This window comes from Durio zibethinus, chromosome 4, assembly GCF_047325235.1.
Source record: "Durio zibethinus cultivar Kanyao isolate XHJ-2024 chromosome 4, ASM4732523v1, whole genome shotgun sequence".
NCBI lineage: Eukaryota > Viridiplantae > Streptophyta > Magnoliopsida > Malvales > Malvaceae > Durio > Durio zibethinus.
This window is the reverse complement of record NC_143165.1, coordinates 36,627,701-36,647,211: the sequence shown is the minus strand read 5'-3', so window position 1 is coordinate 36,647,211 and position 19,511 is coordinate 36,627,701. Positions and strand designations below refer to the sequence as shown.

At 33.6% G+C, this 19,511-nt stretch overlaps 3 protein-coding genes and 1 pseudogene across 5 annotated transcripts; 1 reads left to right on the top strand and 3 right to left on the bottom strand.

Moving 5' to 3' along the window:
• Nucleotides 1-68: 68 nt before the first annotated feature.
• On the top strand, nucleotides 69-898 carry LOC149519398 (uncharacterized). Its single transcript, XM_089760277.1, has 4 exons — nucleotides 69-168; nucleotides 258-430; nucleotides 479-538; nucleotides 800-898. The coding sequence occupies exons 1-4, from the start codon at nucleotides 69-71 to the stop codon at nucleotides 896-898; spliced, it is 432 nt and encodes a 143-aa protein (XP_089616403.1).
• On the bottom strand, nucleotides 686-2,018 carry LOC111288330 (large ribosomal subunit protein eL34-like). The gene is made up of 4 exons (XM_022879171.2): nucleotides 1,859-2,018; nucleotides 1,650-1,729; nucleotides 1,190-1,299; nucleotides 686-1,090 (listed from the first exon to the last, which is right to left on the bottom strand). Exons 1-4 carry the CDS (start codon nucleotides 1,935-1,937, stop codon nucleotides 997-999), a joined length of 363 nt encoding a protein of 120 aa, XP_022734906.1. The 5' UTR covers nucleotides 1,938-2,018; the 3' UTR covers nucleotides 686-996.
• Nucleotides 2,019-3,948: 1,930 nt separating this feature from the next.
• On the bottom strand, nucleotides 3,949-6,024 carry LOC111287528 (zinc-finger homeodomain protein 11 pseudogene; annotated as a pseudogene). Its single transcript, XR_016341841.1, has 2 exons — nucleotides 5,795-6,024; nucleotides 3,949-5,374 (listed from the first exon to the last, which is right to left on the bottom strand). The product of XR_016341841.1 is annotated as a zinc-finger homeodomain protein 11 pseudogene (transcript).
• An 8,944-nt stretch (nucleotides 6,025-14,968) lies between these two features.
• On the bottom strand, nucleotides 14,969-18,432 carry LOC111288359 (uncharacterized). 2 transcript variants are annotated; one of them, XM_089760145.1, is made up of 8 exons: nucleotides 18,267-18,432; nucleotides 17,781-18,046; nucleotides 17,541-17,612; nucleotides 16,995-17,059; nucleotides 16,638-16,794; nucleotides 15,813-15,893; nucleotides 15,608-15,697; nucleotides 14,969-15,389 (listed from the first exon to the last, which is right to left on the bottom strand). In XM_089760145.1, exons 2-8 carry the CDS (start codon nucleotides 18,042-18,044, stop codon nucleotides 15,270-15,272), a joined length of 849 nt encoding a protein of 282 aa, XP_089616271.1. In that variant the 5' UTR covers nucleotides 18,045-18,046; nucleotides 18,267-18,432; the 3' UTR covers nucleotides 14,969-15,269. The 2 variants fall into 2 exon arrangements, with proteins under 2 accessions (XP_089616271.1, XP_089616270.1); XM_089760144.1 differs by having other exon boundaries at nucleotides 17,781-18,049; nucleotides 18,267-18,430.
• Between the last annotated feature and the right edge of the window lie 1,079 nt (nucleotides 18,433-19,511).

The following is a 19,511-nucleotide window of genomic DNA, read 5'->3' as shown; positions in this document are numbered from 1 at the left end:
CAATTTAAGGGCATACCTTATAAATACATTGACGAAGACCTCGAAAACAAGAGTCAGCTGCTCCGACAATGCAATCCAAGGTGGTGCTTGTGCTGGTGCACAATGGTAAATCCATTGATGAAACACTTGTTATTCTTGAATACAGCTACGAGTGCCGGAGCAACACTTGTTAGAAGATTAATATTGTGGATGTTAATGAAATTGTTTTTGATTATCAGATCATGCAGGCTATTCAGTCTATCATCTCGTTTTTTAAGGCAAAGAACGCAAGAGAGCCATTGAAGACTACCATGAATTGCTCAAGGTGTTTGAAGCAGGTACTGAGAAGGACTTTCCAGTTAAAACCCCTTTCTTCAAGGGCTACAGCCTGGGAGTTCTTGATACTATCGTCGGGAAAGTCGCAAGCAACTACCAAGCTTTTCATGAAGTGGTTTCTCTGACTTTTGAACCAGCAAAACATCCCTCATTTTTCTCATAGGTAACTGCTCAGAAAGAACATCCTCTGGTTAAAGGGATTCCACCACCTCATGAAAAACTGGTTGTTAAGATGAGAGAATTATTTTCAATCTCCTAAAGCTTGTAACACTACGTGAGATACCATTCAGCATTACACCAAAAAAAAAAAAAAAACAAGGCGGCATATTTACATATGGCCTTTCCTCTGAAATGGTGAAATGCAAGTACATTTCCGAATGAATAAGATGCAGCATATTTCATATTGAGGCAATCATATAACTAGTCTCATAATGATAACAAAAACCACTAATCCGCAAATACATTAAATATCCAATTGCAATAGGAAATTTCGGAGAACAGCAGACAAGTGAATGAACAAAACCAAAATTTTAACACAAGTAGATTTGTCGACAAAGAGAAAGAGGTAGAACCCGATTCATAACAGCCAATCTAAAACATAAATCCAAATCTTGATCAGCTTAACCTACAACTCCAAGATTCACTATCATCAATCCATAGCCAAATTTACTCTATTGAAATCTAGCTCTTGGACACTTGCTTTTCCTTTGCCTTCTGAATTTTCAGGACCTTCTTCACAATCTTTTGCTCTTCCACCAAAAAGGCACGAATGATCCTGGAATAATACACAATCAATAAAAGAAGTCTTAAATCACCACATGCGACCAAATACAGCTAACAGAGGACCTAGAAATCTGAGTGTTAATGTACAGACCTTTCCCTAACAGCACCTCCAGACAGAACTCCACCATAAGTACGGTTCACAGTCCTACGGTTTCTTGGCAATCTAGACCTCTTGTACTCAGCAGGCCTCAAATGAGGAATCTATAAAACATAGCCCCCATTTAACCACAACAGAGAAAATTATACTCAAACTAGGATAAACATTGCAATAGAAAAGCCATGAAAGACTGACATCAAAGGAAATGATCACCAAACAAAAGATGCGAATGATCAAAATCAATGAAATGCGTTCAAAAACAAAGATTAGATTAGCCTAAACTTAGAATTACCATAGCTTGATTCTAAAATTTTGTCAAGATGAAAACTTTATAGAATCTTAAAAAACCAACAAACAAAATCTCCAGTGAATCACAAATCCACTCCCTAAAATCATAATGACAAGGAAACAAACTTGGATTCTATCAAAATCTTTTAAAAAAAGGGTGACATACTCCTTGGATTCTCTTGCCAGTAACAGGACATTTGGGACCACTAGCTCTCTTCTTTGTGGTCTGATACACAAGCTTCCCTCCTATGCCAACAAAAACATAAAGCCACCGCCATGTGGGTGCAGCATCAATCAGACACCGCCATCCCAAGAAATACAAAAGAATCAAAATTTGTTAACAGATCTACGTTGGAGAGAGAGATAGACGAGTACCGGGGGTTTTGACGACGCGGTGTTGGTTGGATTTGGTGGCGTAGCTGTGACGCGTGCGGTAAGTGAGCCGCTGAACCATTTTGAGCTGCTCTGTTCTCAATCTCGCTTAGTCTAGGGTTTTTGAGGCGGTCCGCTACAAAGAGGGTTCTGAAGTTTCTATTATTATGTCTTAAAACGAACTTAAAAAGGTTGACATTATTGGGCTTTTTGTCTGGGTTTTAGTTTTTCAGCCCAAATCTCAACCCAAGATTATTTCATGAATTTGGTGTTACTGGGTTCTAGTTTATCATTGCCTATGCTGATTGGAGGGTTCTGAACCAGCAGAAGATTTCGGAGGGAGATATAGGAGCGCCAATGACATGAAAATTCAGAACCCAGTGAGTCAGTGACATAGTTTCAGCAGAGAGCAACAAACATAGAACAATCAGACTGATGAAGGAAAACATGGAGGAGGAGAAAAGGTTCATTTATATCCCGCCAAGGGTGAAGCTGAACAAAGATGAAGGCGCCATGACTTATGTTGCTTATGCTGATTACTAATCTTACTTCTTGTTCTTGTGCCAGGGTTGCGGAGGTCGACATGCGGATTATGCATGTCGGGGTACTGAGCATGGAGAGGAGATTAGCTTGGTTGGAAATAAGAATCGATCACTGCTTGTATTTGACTCCTAGTGCTACATGTACATTTTGTACTGATGAAGCTGAGCAAGCTGCGGATGATCCTACAATTGGACTTTCAAATCTGAATCGGTTTCCATCCTAGCTTTGTTTCTTATTTCCTTTCAACCATTTCTTTCCTTTTCTATATCTTTGTAAAATCTGGACATTCCTACATCCAATCAGTTCTTCTCATTTTGTTTTACCCAATTCTATATCGCTTGATGCCCTCCAAACCCAATGAAAAGCTCCACCCTAGATTGTTTGATTTGAAGTCTCTTTGTTTTTCATGGAGGCTTTGATGAGGAAGGCTAAGTTGAAAATGATGGAGCATTGCAATTCAAGTTGATTTAATAATTGCATATTTTGGACATGGCGGATCGATCATAGAACATAGCCAACAAATCCAAATTTAGCTTTTGTTAATAATTAAGGTTTGGTGTTTCATCAAAAAGTTTTGTGTTGGGAGATGTTCAGATCTTGTTCTTGAATCATTTGAATCATTATTATTGGCCGCATGATGCAAGACACACTCAAGAAAGAAACCCTAATAATTCTGTTTTTTTTTTTGTTAAATTTTTTGAGAAATTATTTCTATTTAATTAATTAAATATACGAAATTTAAAAATATTTTTTAAGAACAATTATATTTTCAACTTTATTTAGCCAGTAATGCTTTATAATTCATGACCACCTCTAAATATTCAACATGGGCATTACCAATAACATTTCAGATAGAATTGGATTCGGTTTATATTTTTTGAATAATATATAATATTATAAAATTTTAAAATTTGATTTGAATTTATTTTTTTTAAAATTAATTCGATTCAAATTAAATTTTATTGATTTGATTAAGTTTATTAATTTTTAAATTTTTATATATTATTTTAATAAAATTTTTAATATAAAATAATTATTTTTACTTTAAAAATTTAAAAATTAATAAAAATATATTAAAGTTTATTTTATTTTTTACATTCCAAATCGATTTTCAATTTTTTTATTTTTTCCCCCTTTCGAAATATAAATCCTAAATTAATAAGTTAAAAATAACAAGAGACTTTAGGCACTTACAGAAAACGAGACGTTGGCAATGTTACAAAGTAGTATTTTATGTCAACTAACCTTTAATTAATCAAAGCATGCTTGCCTTAAAAGATTAGATAAGAATGAAGAGAAAACATTCAAAACATAGACATGTTTAAAGCTATATTATATTATATATTTAGCAAATAAGACATCAAATATTAATCTTGACAACAGAGTTTTCAACAAACTATGGAAAATGACAAATATATATAATGTCGAATTAAAAGGGTAGGCTCTATCAAGTAGGGTACCAGAAAATTCTGAATAATTCTTTTTTGGAATATAGAAAATATAATGAAAAGATTTGGGGTTTAAGTCAGTCAAGGTGTACCAAACCAAAGTAGAGGAAGAGCCATTATCTTTGAATAACACAAACTTTACAAAGTGTAAACAATTTGTTGCAAAATCAGGAATTCTCCACCAATGAGTAAAAGACAATGATACTATCTGCAGAGGACATGTCCTAAGAGTGATCATACCCAGAATTTGAACACGACCAGTTTTTGGGCAAATTAAGAATTTAAACAATGTTCGGGTCAGTAAAAAAGCAACACAAAGAAGAGATAATGAAACATAGGGAAGGAAAAGAAAGGCAACTATAAACTCTGAGCTAGAAGACAAAGAATTATGTTATAATATCCTTTGTTCTCTTCCTCTTTCACCTTCCAACACTACTGATTTGATATTACTAATCAGCAAAAAAGATAAAAATAGCTCTAAGAACATAACCGCCCCGCCCCCCCCCCCCCCCCTTTCCCCTAAAAAATATCAACAAAAGTACCCACTAAAGCCTGCTGCTTTCTATCAAATTTTCAGAATCTTTTCTAAATTACGATGCAGAAGAAGAAGACCCATTATTGGTAGAAACATGAAGCTGAATGCTACCCTCGTTGTGGATGTCACTATTGGAATCAAAAGCATTGCCATTTCCATTATCTTCATTGTTGCCACTACTGTTGTTGTCAAGACTGAGATTACCAACTGCTAGTATCTCTTTCTTGCCAAAAGTGTTCTTGTTGTTGTGCATCCAAACCTTGAAAACTCCTCTGTCGACCCTAGCTTCATTGCAAAACTCTTCTAACAATCTTTCTTCACTCTTTGGCATCCTCCAACCAAGCCTCTCAGCAAAAGCATGCATCTTTTCTTTTTGTTCCTTGCTAAACTTTGTTCTTGACCTCTTTCTCCCACTTGGGTTGTTGTTGTTGTTGTTCTCTATCCTGCCCACCGTCGGATTCGAGTGGTTGAGGTGATGATGGTACTCATCCAACGGCCCTGAGTTGCCTGTGCTCAAGGCCAGCAGCATGTGCGGTGCAGAAGAGTAGTAGGAGTATGGGACTGGCGAGGGTGGAGTATGGGTTGGGCTAGGGCTCCGACCTGGGCTATGGGTTGGGCTTGGACTTGAGCTACGATTAGGGGGCGGTGGCAGATGGTGGATGAAAGCAGGACCATCGTAAGGGTCACGGCGGTGGAAGTTGCGGTGGCAGCCACAAGCAGCACATTTGAGGGAGGCAGGGTCAGTTGGGGTAGCAGTAGGGCTAGGCATGAACTCTCCACAGCCATCCAGGGCATGTCCACCCAAGCTTGCTGCATGGTTTTTGAGGCACTCTTTGTAGGAAACCACCATTTCCTGATGATGGTGGACGATGATGTTGCTGCTGCAGTTCTTGAGCAGTAGTAAAGACTTGGTCTTGGCTTTGGTGGGCTGTGTCTCTGATGAGGACTCATCTTGTGCGTATGAGGGGTTCTTAGTGTTGATTAGCTCCATTGCTAAAAAAGATTAAAACGTGTATCAGTATGCTTGAGGGGGTGAGAGAAGGACCTTTTTGTGGGGTTAGGATTTTGCTAAGCTGAGACCATCCATTTCTTTTGTTGGCTTTTGTGTGTGAAAATATGAAGAAAAATTGATGGTTTAAGAGGCTGTGAACTACTAATCATGATAATGATGATGTGATAAATGGCAAAGGCATGAGAGGTGATAATGATGACGATAGTTATAATGAGACCTGATTGCTCTCAGCCAAAATTAAAACAGTGTAAAAAATAACACTAATGATAATAAATAAATATCTATCAAACTGTAGGGATATAGAATTAGATGCAGAAGGACCTTAAGAAATTAAAATTACACAAGAAACACACAACAATTCCATCAAATCTTTCAACCACTCACGTTTTCTTTTGCCTTACCTTATCTTCCCCAAATGATTTTTATCTGTCAGTTGGTTTTGAGCAGTAAACATATATATATATATATTTTTAATTGCAGCAATGCCCTGAAATTCAACCCGTACCAAAACTGCGTACGTGGCAGACAGCAGCAAAAGGACAGTGTTTTCAAACTCTCTGAACCAGCTCATTTCTCTGCAATGAGATATGCTACATGTGTTGTTGGCCGCTTGCTTCCTGGCTGAGACTGTCTCCACTTACCTCTCTCTCACTCTCCCACTGAGAGAGAGGCCCATTTGTCAGCTCACGGTTGCCTCAGTTGTTTATAGTAATACTTCAAAGATTCGAATATTTATACTTTCTTTGCACGCAAGCAAATTTTCTGCAGAGAATTATGAGAGTAAATAGTTAAAAGAACTACTGTTATGCGTTGAAAGAATGGCAGAAATCGCACAAAAGGCTGAGAAAAAGGCATTCATTCCCTTGTTTTGCAACCCAAGCAAAGACTTGAGATAATTATATTACTGTTTAAGATTATGAGGTTGAGATAAGATGCAAAATTTGAGAACATTTAACTATCGTGTCAATTAGTTAATAGGGGGTTGAATTAAATGATTAAAGTTTAGAATTTTAAGGTTAAGTACTTAGATTTCAATCGTTATATTTTTTTATTGATAGGTTATTACAATTTTAAATTTTTAATTGAACTATTAATGAATTTGATTGTTTTAAATAAAATCTTAATTTTAAGTTTTTTAAATAAAAAAATATTAAAAAAATTTATTTTGAAATATGATACAATTTGATTCAATTTTAGATTAATCAAAATCAAAATTGTTATAAGATTCGAATTAAAAAAAATTTTTAAAAATTAAAAATAGATTCAAAAATTTTTTTTTATGGATTGATCATTTATTTTGACATTTTATATGAGATAACTTACTTTACTTTTAAATTTTTTCAGATAAAAAAAATGTCAATGAGGCACTTGCACGGATCAATTCAGTTGACAAAGAGAAGAGCTTATAGCTTATATTTTCGAGTAAAACCTTAAATAAATCATGTTGATGTGAGAAAATACGAATTACCAAAAAATTGACAATGAGGTTGATTTAAGACTGTCCTTTGGGAGGGGCAAATCCACCGACTAAATCACCCAAGCATGATCATAAATTGACCCCTACCTTCCATATAACTTAATCTTTCAGGAACTTAATCAGGCTGCTGTTTTACGAACAAGACACAAGGCAGAAGGCATTTTCAGCACAAAAACAGGGAAAATATAGAGAAGGAGGGCTGGATTTGGGAGGTTGTGACAGGCCATTTGTACCAAAGAATTAATGTTAATCACAATTCTCCTTTGCTTCCAAGCATTGTTTGAAAAGCAAAAGCAATATAAGTCAGCGACAACCCATGTTTTATCTCTTCTTAATAAGCCACTTTGTGTTTTTTTTTTCGTCATAAGTCATACATACATGGCGTAATGTTTTATCCTTTTGCCAACATGTTGCTGTTCAGTTGATTCAGATTATGAATTTTGCTTGAATTTGTTCTATTTTCCTCAAATAAGTTAACGTTATAATCGAATAAAATCAAATTGATTAAATTTTATCTTAAGACATTAAGATGTTTAGAAATTCAATCATAACACGATATTTTCAAATGATAAATATTTGTTTACCATGCATCTAAGTAAGTCTAAAATTTTTAAAATCATGAATTTGAATCATGAGATCTATGAGCTTATGCAAATGTTAAATTTTCACATTCATATTTGAAGTTTCTAATTCCTTTAGTACTAATAAAGTAATTAAATATTAATTTTTACCTAATTTTTAATTTTTTTTGTTATCTCCTTAAACTTAACTCAAGCATGATACAAATAATACAACTCCAAACTCAATGCCATAAACAAATTTGTTCATGAATTATGATGTGACACAAAAATTATCCTATCTTATAATTTACAAAGCTTTTACTATTAGTAATTTTATTTGACTTAAATATTATTCATCTAAAAAATTTTACTCATATTTGATTGATAAAATTAAATTTTATAATTCATGTATTTATTAATATAAAATATTGATAATTTATATATTTATATTATGTTTTATATAAAAATTATATATTATAATTTATATAATATGAAAATATAAAATATATTTTTTAATTTATTAAATATATTTATAAATTTTATTAAAATTTTAATAATATTATTTTATATTTTATATTTATATTATTTTTATCATATTTTAAAATTATCATATCCAGATAAGATGACTGAGAATAGGTAAATGAACAGTGGTAGTAAAAGATTTTTACATAAATAGAGTTCATGGGCCAATCCAACCTAGACTGACAATGGCTATGAGCAATAAGTTAAAACGTGGGTAGACAAATTAATTGAAGAAAAGGGATGGTTGGAGCATATAATTGATAAGAATGGTACACTTTCTTCCCCCGGCTGTTTGCGTTTCAGATGTGATATTTTGTCTTTTATGTTTTGAGACTGAGGCTAAAGCTCATTCCTCAATCATGCTTTGTTAGAATCCAAGGAACAAATCTAGGCTAGTCCAAATTCAATTCAGCAGAGGCGCACCAAATCTCTCTTGCAAAAATTTGATAAGACATCAAATTTGCTTTAGCCCCCCAAAGCTTTGCCAATTGCAGTTAGAGGGTGGGTATTAATTAATATGTTTTGAAGCATGAAGCATGACAAGATCAGGTGGAGTGATGAATATGAATCGAAGACACTGAATTAAAGCTAAGAACAAGCCTAAAAATAGGAAAGATTTAGACCCCCCAAACTAAAAACTTTTATCAGAAAAACCTGTTAATGGATTAGAACAATGGTCCGGACAATCATGTCATCTCATCGAAGAATTGCACGCGCATTTGGTTAATTACTGAATGTGTGCACAATCTGACACAAAAGTATGCAAGTCATTCTCTCCTACTGAAACCAGATTTTGACCAATTCTTCCATTTCAAGCCTAAATCATTTTTATTCAAGTTCTTACGACTCCTCACCCTCTTCCTTTTTTGGATGTTTCCAGCGCAAATAAAACTCTTTCCTTTTAAGTATTTTAAATATATGGAAAATCTCACTTGCTTGAATAAAATCTATCTTTGAATTTGATTGCCATAGTTGTCTGTGTAGCTGCAATCACTTTTCTGAAGTTCTAAAAAGAGATTGGTTAAATTGATAAGAATAATTTATATCAACTAAAAAGTTTTGATTCAAATTTAGTTGATGATTTTTTATTAAGATTATTTTAAATATATAATTTTAAATTATTATTTTTAAATTATTTAATATAATACATTTTATTTTGATATGAAAAATTAAATAATTTATTTACTTGAATTGTAGTTAAAAAAAATCACTTTCTTAAAATGAAATCCTCTAAGTCTGCAGCAATAAAGTGACATTTAATTTGATTTTCTCGCCTTAAATGAGATCCTACCATTTATGTTCATCAGAACAACCAGCAAGAGGGTTACTGCCCCAATAATTGAGGATTCTTTAGAGGGAAAGCACATGTCCTACAGGTCAGCTGAGCCGAATTTGGGGGTGGTTTTTAAGGAGTCAAAGTGCCCAACTTTCTGCGTTTAATTTTCCTGCGGAGGACACATTGAATTGTGTCAACAGTCACCACCCTCTTTAATCTACAGAACCAGATTCCATGGTCCACTGCCCTCTTTTTAAGTGTTTGGGACCCCCACAAACAATATTGTAGAGATGACCCTGACCCTTGCTTCCAGTTTGTATACAATTATCATCACAATTCACAAAGTTTTTATTTTGAATGTTATGGGTGGATCATATCAGCATCCACGCAAATGCATTTATGTGCTTCTATGAAACATTACTCAAGAAGATCAGATTAGCAAAGTGAAAAGGGAAAAAAAAAATCTTCAGAGCCTGCCAGAACCAAAATGGGGCAATGGATAAGAAAAAAATCCTTCATTATAGAGGATAAGAATATTGCATTATCCTGATCCATTGGATTTTGCTTTCAACATTGCTTGTCAACTTTACTCTAATTTATTCTCTCGATAAAATGTTTCAAATCTTGTAACATAACAATTTTCTGTGTTGACTTGAGTGAAAGTTCATCTGTTCTTTTATAGGTGCATTTAATGAGTTCTAATAAAAAAACTGGTTTTTCACATGGGTATAACAGAGCTCAGGTCAGCAACAGTTAACAGAAATTCCAAAATTTGAGTGAATTTCACACAATACACGTTTTTTTGGTTAATAAAGTAAATAGGGGGAATGCTCAAATTTGCATTGGATGAGGCACACAATTCTCCAATATAAAGTCTAACCCAAAAAAATCTTAGTTTGAAGATATGGGTGCCTTAGCAAACCAAGTAGGCCTGACCCTCAAATTTGGTCAATCTAGACTTGGGCTTAATGGTCTAGGGCAAGAGCAACCAACTTGGGCTTCTCATTTCTTTTGTAGGACATGGGATTTCTCCTACTATATCTACAGTTATGTACATCAGTACATGTCCTGTAATTTTAACACATTGCTTAATTCTTTAGGGCAATGACATATTGTGCTACATCTGATGTTTGCAATTCTATGTTTCCTTGTATAAATTCCATAACCAAAGAACTGTCTGACCAGTTTTTGTCGTAAGACCAATAATTCATTACTTCCAATCATCACCATGGAAAAGGTGGAAAGCCATAAATGGAAGTTTGGCACTCATTCATATTTGTTGCCAACTTGCCATTTTGAAACTCTTCTCCCGTCAAAATTGCTGGAGTTTGAGGTTTAATTGTCTGTTACCGACCTTAAATAATTGTCATGATTTGCTACAAGCACTTCTCCTTTCAAGCTTCATAGCTTGTGTAGTTGAAAAACAGTCATATATATATATATATATATATATATATATCTGAAGCACAAACAGTTCAAAGAAAATCTCTCTGGTCCCAAATCCCAACATTTCACTTTCTGAAAGCTTGGTTACAACACACTTGAGGAGTTTTTAATTTGGTAAAACTTTAGTCTTTTAGGTAAATATATGCAAATCAAATTTGTTTCTGTTGAGTGCTACAGCATGTATTTATTAAGTGGACATTTTTTCAATCTTCTTTTTTTCAAACTTCTCCTTTAAGATTTGTATATGAAATCTTTTGCATGGAAATATAGTACAATTGAAGTGTCTCAATTATGACCAAACATTTGCTAGAGCTGAAAGGATACAAAAGAATTTGGCTATATTCTGCATGCTGATGCAAACAGAAGTAAAATTTTCTCCAGAAAGGAAAGATAAAAAGAAAAGAAAAAGAAAAAGAAAAAGAAGCTATAAATGTTACTATCATTTTGGAAACCCAAACCATAATCTATATTTTGCTTTCTTCTTGGTCACCTATCAGGATTGCAGCTTACAGTACAAAGATGATGCTGGCTCACTAAACTGTCTACAAGAACTAGGCTTTCTGTAGTAACTTAACTATACACAAGCTATCAAAAACAAAAAATAGAGAAAAACCAATCAACCAACCCTCATAAAAAAGTTTCTTGAGATAGCAGATACAGTTTTACCACCTTCTAGTTTTATCTGCACTATGCTGAAGTTGTTTGTTTCTTTCTCGAAGTGTTTGAACTTTGAGGTTATTAATCTTCCTTGTTGAAGAAACCCTTGAATTTTGTCGTCAAGACCTGTTGTGGATAGGATCTGATCCTCTTCTAACTCTTCGTTTGCTTGATTGATTCGGATCAAATGTGTTGTTTACTGGTGCAGGTAAGTTTTTCTCTGTGCCCATTCCCTTCATGTCAGCAGCCTCGAGAATGCGTCGATTCCTCCTGCTAGCTATTCCATCTTCTTCTTGACTATACACAAAGACAAGGTCTATCCTTCTCAAGCCAGAAACTTTATCTGCTTGAACTGCTAATAGCTCAAAAATGATAAGAAATATAAGCACTCTTTGAGCACTGCAAACCATTTTTTTTTTTTTGCCTACACTAAACTCAAACAAACAATAAAGACTTGAAGTATATATGTTTTGTTTAGAGCAATGAGAGAATAAGCTTGTATGATTGTAATCCGTCTATTCTTATGTTCCATTCCTGTAGATATAAGCCTGTTATTTCTCTCTTATTGGATTTGGAAGTGACTTTAAAGCATTATTTAAAGCATGGAGGGACCCAACACTACTAGAGGGAGTTTTAGATTCACCCAAAATATACGTCTGCTATCTAATCTGACATGGATGAATAAAGAGGTTGGAATAATACCCTTGAGAAGCTAAGTATCTTTTTTTCTTTTTTTTTTTTTCATTTGTTTTCCCCTTCCATCTCTATCATTTGAACTGCTTTTGTCTGCCACAACTAGGCCAATCTGGTGTCTTGCACTCAGCCATCTCTTGCCACATCATCCGACCGTTCTTATGTGTACATCCAACTAGGGACCCATTTATTCCAGCCTATCCTGCCTCTTGAACTTTTGGAAAATTACAAGTTTGATTATGCCTTGGCACCTAACATTTTATCAGTGTTACCCGTATCAGTTGGTTCAATCGGGTAAATCTTTTGTTCTGAAAGTGATTTTGAGTTCGAATGGTACTAATAACTCTTGTTGACGTTAATTTCGAATGCACAATTCTTATGATACAACACATCATATCAGAACTAAAAAAAAAATAATATCTGATCACTTTTTCATTACTTGTACTAATCAAGCAAGGTAGTACAAATTATAATGCCATTACTTTGGTATTAAGAAAAGGTGGTTTTTGTTTTCTTTAATGGCAGTGACTGGGCAGATAGAAGCCATGGGCCACCTAGAGCTGCTAGTTTGTTAGCAAGCTAAGTCATTTAAAAGAATCAAAATTGGAAGGGAAAGTGTGTATGTGGAATAGAATAGCCTCCAAAAGAAAGAAACAAACACTTGCTTTATGTCCATTTTTAAGATCTTCACTTTAGAATTCTAAGCTCTCTTCCCAATGCAACAAAATATAACAGTCACTTGGTTTCTTGTGCAAAATGTGCTTCTTTTTGCCTTTTTTTTTCCTCTTCTTTGAGCAGCCAAATTCTTAATCCCCATCCAATGATTCAGAGAAGACCCACTTCAAAAATCAAAACTTCTGTCTTCTCCCTTAATATCTTTCCCTTTATTTCCTTCCTTTTCTTTGCCATTGTTATTGTTATTAAAATATGCAAATATCACATGCAACTTGGAAAATTCTAGAGCATAAACTCTTGCACTTTATCGTGAGTTTTGTGATGGGATTTGATTGTGCCATATGAGATGAAGGTGAATGGTGGCTGGTCATAGTCCAAGCATTCCACTGCATCTAGCTTGAACTTTTTGTTTAATTAATGTGCTTATTCTCCACTTTTCATCCTCCAATTGAAAGTTCAAAGAATCATCAAATTAGGAGTTGCTCTCCTCAACTGTTTGATGGATATAAATGTGAAGAACATGGTTGATGCTAAGTACATGAATAGATGAACTTTGCCTTTGTTTTTGAGTCCATTAATATACACAAATAAGTTGGCATATGTTCTTCGTTGCCAATTATGACTTTGTTGCGTGTTATATATCTTATTTCTTGAGAATATTTAATCTTATTTCTTTCATTTTTCTTGTGCCTATCTTTACGTTATGCATGCGTTTTATTATTGGTAGTGGTTTAAGCAATGTCTTTGCTTGATAAATTGTATGCTCCATTGATTTTAAAGCACTTGAATATTTGATTAGAAATGGCAAAAAATTTTGATTGGATAATAAATTTATATGTATAAAAACTTGAAACTTAGTTTAATTTATTTATATAATTATTTTTAAAAAATAATAGTTAATAATTCAAAATTTCAAATTCAATACTCATAAGCTTTTTTTATTCTTATATTACTATTTTTTTTTATAAAAAATCTGTCATTAATTCATAAAAAAAAAGTGCACAATTCACTCAACTTTTGTTTCATGGTTTATAAAAAAACAAAGTGGGACATGAGACTGCATCGATTTTGGTACGGTGCGTACTTGATTAAGGTTAGATGTACTTGATTAGATACGCCGGTTCTAGCTGTTAAAGGTGGTTTCCAAGAGAAATTTTAATTGAATCCTGGCTTGGCCCTGACCACTTTGGCATGAGGTTGTTTGCTTATTATAATTTTTGTAGAAGGAAATGGCCAAATTACGGCTTTTTATATATTCTCGAGGTTGGTCTTAAGGTTGCTGCTTTTTATTTTCATTTAAACCGAAGGGCAAAGGGCCCATTTGGTTGATCAGCCTCCCTCTCCCTTTACGTTCAGCCTTACTACGCCACCGTGAAAGAAAGAAAACAGCCGAAGTGTAATAAAGCGAGTTAAAGATGATACAATGACTCAGTTTCAAGTTTGATACAGACCGTTCCCCAATTTTGCACTTATTCCACAAAAAACCTTTGAATGTAAATCTTAATTTATATTTTATAACAGATTTTCTCTCTCATGCTAAAATTTGATGAAAATGTTAAAGTCAACATAAGTTTGAATTTAAATTTAAATTTATATATTTTCTTTATTTCTATTAAAATTTAACATTCTTAACAAACTTAACATAACACATAGACAAAATTTAATAATCATTCTGATATCATTTATGATAATTTACACTCAATTTACAAAATACTATTTTAAAAAATCTAACGATTTTATCAAATAAAAAATACTTCATAACTTTATATTTAAATTTTAATTTATTTATTATAATAAATCTTTAGAAGATCTCGATATAGGATTGAGATGTCATAATTTTATAAATCAATTTCAATTTGTTAACATCATGATATAAGTCCCCGAACCACTATGCTTAGAGCCAAAAAAATTTTTTAAAGATAAAAACGAAATTAATGATATTAAGATTTGAAGATAAATCATAAAGTAACTGAACTAAACCTTGATTTTTTTTTCCTTATCTTTCGATACGTGCACAAGCACTAGAAACAGAATCCAAAAGGAAAAACTACAAAATGGAATGTCACCAAAACCATATGTTAAAAGGCAGATGCTTAAACTACCTTTACTTTTAACATTGTTCCCTTACATCATAATCAGGCCGAGGGCATGTACGAATATATGCTCACGAAAGAATGCCACTAAATACTGTGAGGCGCATTTGGGATTTTAAAAATGTGGAAATGGGATTCGCATTTCAATAATGGCTATTAACCACAGGCACGAAAGATGCTACTACAGATGAGTGAACTATAACAGTAATGACAGAGAAAGCAGTTCACTATTTCACGAACCGGATAGCTCATACATGCATATAGACAATGATGGGTACAAGATACGGAAAAGACAAAGAGCCACCCAAATTTTTGAACAATTCATTGAAACAGAAAATAGTAGAGCTTGAAATCTTTCTCAACTATCTATTTGGGATAAAAAATAAAACATTTCTAGTTTACTGACGGGGGAGCCATTCTCACTTGTTCGTCGACTACCAATATAGTGTCAGTGCAGGACTTCAGGTCTCCAATAAGTCAAACACTTTCCTGGTGGGGAGTCACTGCAGGTCCTGATGCTATGGTAAAATGCAAACCTCTGCGTTGCCCAGATTGTAGGACAAAAGCAACTTGTGTTGCAGCCAATGCTGCTGCTTCCTGACATAAGATAGTGGGCACAAGCTTCAATATCAACTCAAATACAAAACCATGTTTATTATGATGTATGGTTTCAGGATCTGAAGAAAAGCCAGAAGATGGATAGAAAAAACGAAAAAAAAGGAAATGTTTCTTTAACTTGCTGCTTTTCCTTGCTTCCTCTGTAAGAGAAACAAACATGGGGTTTCAAATTGAAGTAGAAGTAATGAAATAATAACCTGTCTTTGCCTTCGTCGCTGTAATATACTGATGGCCCAAGCCATGATGTAGCATGGCAAGAGAAATCCAGCAGCTCGAAATAAGAAAAGCTGCAAGAAACCAAGCAGTTTAAGAAAAATGGCTCCACGGTATGATGATTGTAATGCTAAATGCTTGAGAAGTGCATAGGTGAAATACGAGAATGCAGCTTTAGGTAAAACTTACAGAGAAAAAAGTAGACACATCATCTTCTGTATCAGCATCTGGTACAGTCAATGCATGCCGCAATAGAAGAAGTGCCATTAACTGACAAAAATGAAAAAAATAAATCAATCATTTTAAAAATAAACCCTTAGTTACATGGGTCACGAAAGAAAATGAACCTTTTTAATTTAAAAAATAAATAAATAAAGGAACCAAAAGAAAGTTTATTAGCATGAAAATTGTCAACTGATATGATTGTGGCACAGGCAGAATCTGGGTGGTTTTCCTTCAGACAGCAAGTTGGGAGCTAAGGCCCTAAAAGGATGGTGTAAGTTGGTCTCACTGCTGTTTATACATAACATCCCCAGCTAGAAGGAGAAAAAGGAACCAAAAGAAAAGTTGTTGACATGAAAAATCAACTAAGATGAAAGTGCCATTGTGGCCCAAGTGGAATTGCACCACTCCTCTTGTGGTTCAAGTTTCCAATCAGATGGAGGGATGTTGGGAGCTGAAAACCCAAAAAATCATGTTAAACTGGCAAAGTATGTTTCTTCACTGTTTATGCAATAATTATCGCAATTAAAGGAAAAAAAGGGAGAAAAACTATGTGCTAAGAACATAAAGATATTTGAGTTAAATGCCAGACACCTTAGCAAACTCTTTTCTCCAAATCAATTTATCAAAATGTTTCCTTGACACATGAATATTATATTAATAAATAGAATTGATACTGGTCCAATTTTAGGCAATTAATGTTAAACTCACTTAAACAAGGATGTTCCGCAATACATGTTAAACATGACTAGAAATTCAATATGTCCAGCAGATTCATAAAGAAAAGCTTACAATTAGAGCAGCTGAACGACAAAATGCAGCTCCACTGGCATTTGATGCAGCATATTCATCATACTCAGTTTCCAAAAATTGGCGTTCTGCCTCTGCAATGGCCAAGAGGCGAGGATCATGCAAATCCAGCGAGGTGCCAGAGATTGTCCATCCTCCACTACAACACAGATACCCAAATCATTACAATGGAATCTTCCAAACAGATCATACAGAATTCTAGCAAATTTAGATCAAAGTCTCTGATAGACATTAAGCTTTATAAATCACACGGCACACATTCAATTTCATCAATACAAAAAGTTCACCAACCACTAGCCATTGCATAAAAATTGTTACATCTGGGAACATCAAGCTTACCCAATATCAATAGCGGTTTCTTCAGCTTGAGGGCGAGATGGAGCAGTATAACCGTGTTGATAAGGCTGCACATCATATAAAAAAGACAGGCTATATCAGCAAGGAGCCACCACAACCAAATATCAATAGCCTCTAAACAGAATTAATAATTTAACAATAGGCTTGAACAAATGTATAAATGTAGCTGACATAAAGGAAGCTCATATTGAACCACTCTTGTGATCAATTATGAGAAGTATAAATATATTGGAAAGCAATCTACATGATAAGCCACAGGTAAAAAAGGAAAGGCTTTTCCCATCAATCAAAATGCTAATTAATATTCTTCCTAATAAAAGCAGTTGATTCACCCTCTTCCACAACCATGTGCAATTACATACTTCGAAATCCACAAACTTTCCATTCTTTACTGACACAAAAGGCCTAAAAGTACTAGTTCAAAATCTTGTAACAACTTAAAAGGAGGACATCAAATTGCATGTATGAAGGCGATACATATTTCTTGCAAAATAACATCTTTGGTAAAGGATTAAGGCAAGTAGATACCTGATGACATATCTCGCAAATTATATCTCCTTTCTCATTGCACCAGTGCTGCACGCACTTCCTATGGGCATACTGCAATTCAAAACATATACAATTCAATAAATGCTTATAACAAAAGTCAGTTTATATAGCACCAGAAATACCAAATTGCCAACGCTTTAGAAAATGACATTTTATATTTCTATAAGGAAAAAATGTTCGGGATGAATTTATCATAAAAATAAAATAAAATGAAATTACCTTGAGGCTGCCACTGCAGGCACAAGGAGTCTCAAGATTCTTAATGGAATCTTCCTCCTGACAAATGCGGCACTCCGCTGCCTGAATCAGCGGCTCCTCCTCGTCCTCCTCACCTCCTCGGACAACCTCCTTCTCCTTCTCCTTCTCCCCTGGTGAGCACGACGACCCCGAAATCTCCGTCGAGGGACCAATCTCCGACTCCAGCTGCTGTAAAGGCACTGGCCTCACCAGACGGTCCACATACAAAACCAGGTGATCGCTCATAACTTCTACAAATTTAACAAAAAAATTAACCTTTTTATATATTTTAATTAATTCAATCGAAAAAAAAATCAACAAAATGATATCAAAAAAGAAACCCGCTATCGCGCTTATTAAAGCAGCGGATCGGAGGTTTCCGACCACAACTGATGACAGAACAAAAGAAAATCTGAAGGAATATAATAACAAAGAAAAAAAATTTAAGGAAATATTAAAAGAATTTACCTTTAGCGGAAAAAATGGGGGATTGTGTTTGATTTAGGGAACGAAGAAATAGGAGAGAATTTTTCTAATTAAGCTGTTTTTGCTGCGAACTCGTTTTTTTTTTTTTTTTTTTCTAAATTTTCGATGATCGGAGTTTTTGTTGGATTTTTTTTTTTTTTTATTTCAAAATTTAAGAGTTTGGCTATTTATAATATATGTTTAAAAATATTGAACAAAGCCCGGGGATCAGAGGGTAAGAGACATGCTGACGTCAATCGAAACGGCTCCAAGGGTATTTTTGGAATTCCATTTGGCATTGCGCGTTATATGACCCCATTTCTCTGTTTCGGTGCCTATTTGGCAGTTGGCAGTGGCAAACCACCGGACACCGGTTATGCATTCACTCAATTATTTTACTTTTTTTTTTTTTGTAATTCTTTATTATAATGTTAATAAATAGGTTTGTAAACGAATGATCGTAAATATATATATTTTTATTTATTTATTAAATTTAATAGATAATTTTGAAAAATGTTCCTATATTTATTTATTTAAATATGAATAAAAATTTATTGGATTTATTTATATATATAAATATATCCATTTAAAGTTTATTTGTTATTTGTTTATAATAATATTAATAAAATTATTTTTTTATTTTTTATTTTAATTTTATTTTAAATTTTATTTATATTTATTTAATTATAATTTATTTATTATTTATGAATATAAAGTATTATTTTTTAACTTCTTGACTTGGTAGCTTAAGAAGACATGTAAAACATCCAATGGATTAAAAAAAAAAAATCAAAGCATTAACTTTATGCTTTTTTTTTTCTTTTTTTTTTTTCTAACATATGTTTAAAATTTATTATATATAATAGTTGTAACACTAATTAATATATTGTGGTCTGGTAATCATATAAAAGGGCATTTGACCCACTTGAAACCTTCTCATTTTCTAAGATAGGGATGCATGCCATTTTCCTTATTATTATTATTATTATTATTATTATTATTATAGAATTGATCAAATTGGATTTGATTGGAATTGTTTAATTAAAGTTACCACTTACTGTTACTATCAATTCCAAAATAATGAATGTTCTAGTAAGCAACGAGACTACTAGATTTTTCCTATAATTTGATCACTATAATTTAAAAAAAAAAAAAAAATTCAATCACAGTAGCCCCACGAGTCCAACTAGAGCCCATTTGTCAAGATTTTTTTTAAACATCAAAACTAATCGCTTCGATATTAACCAG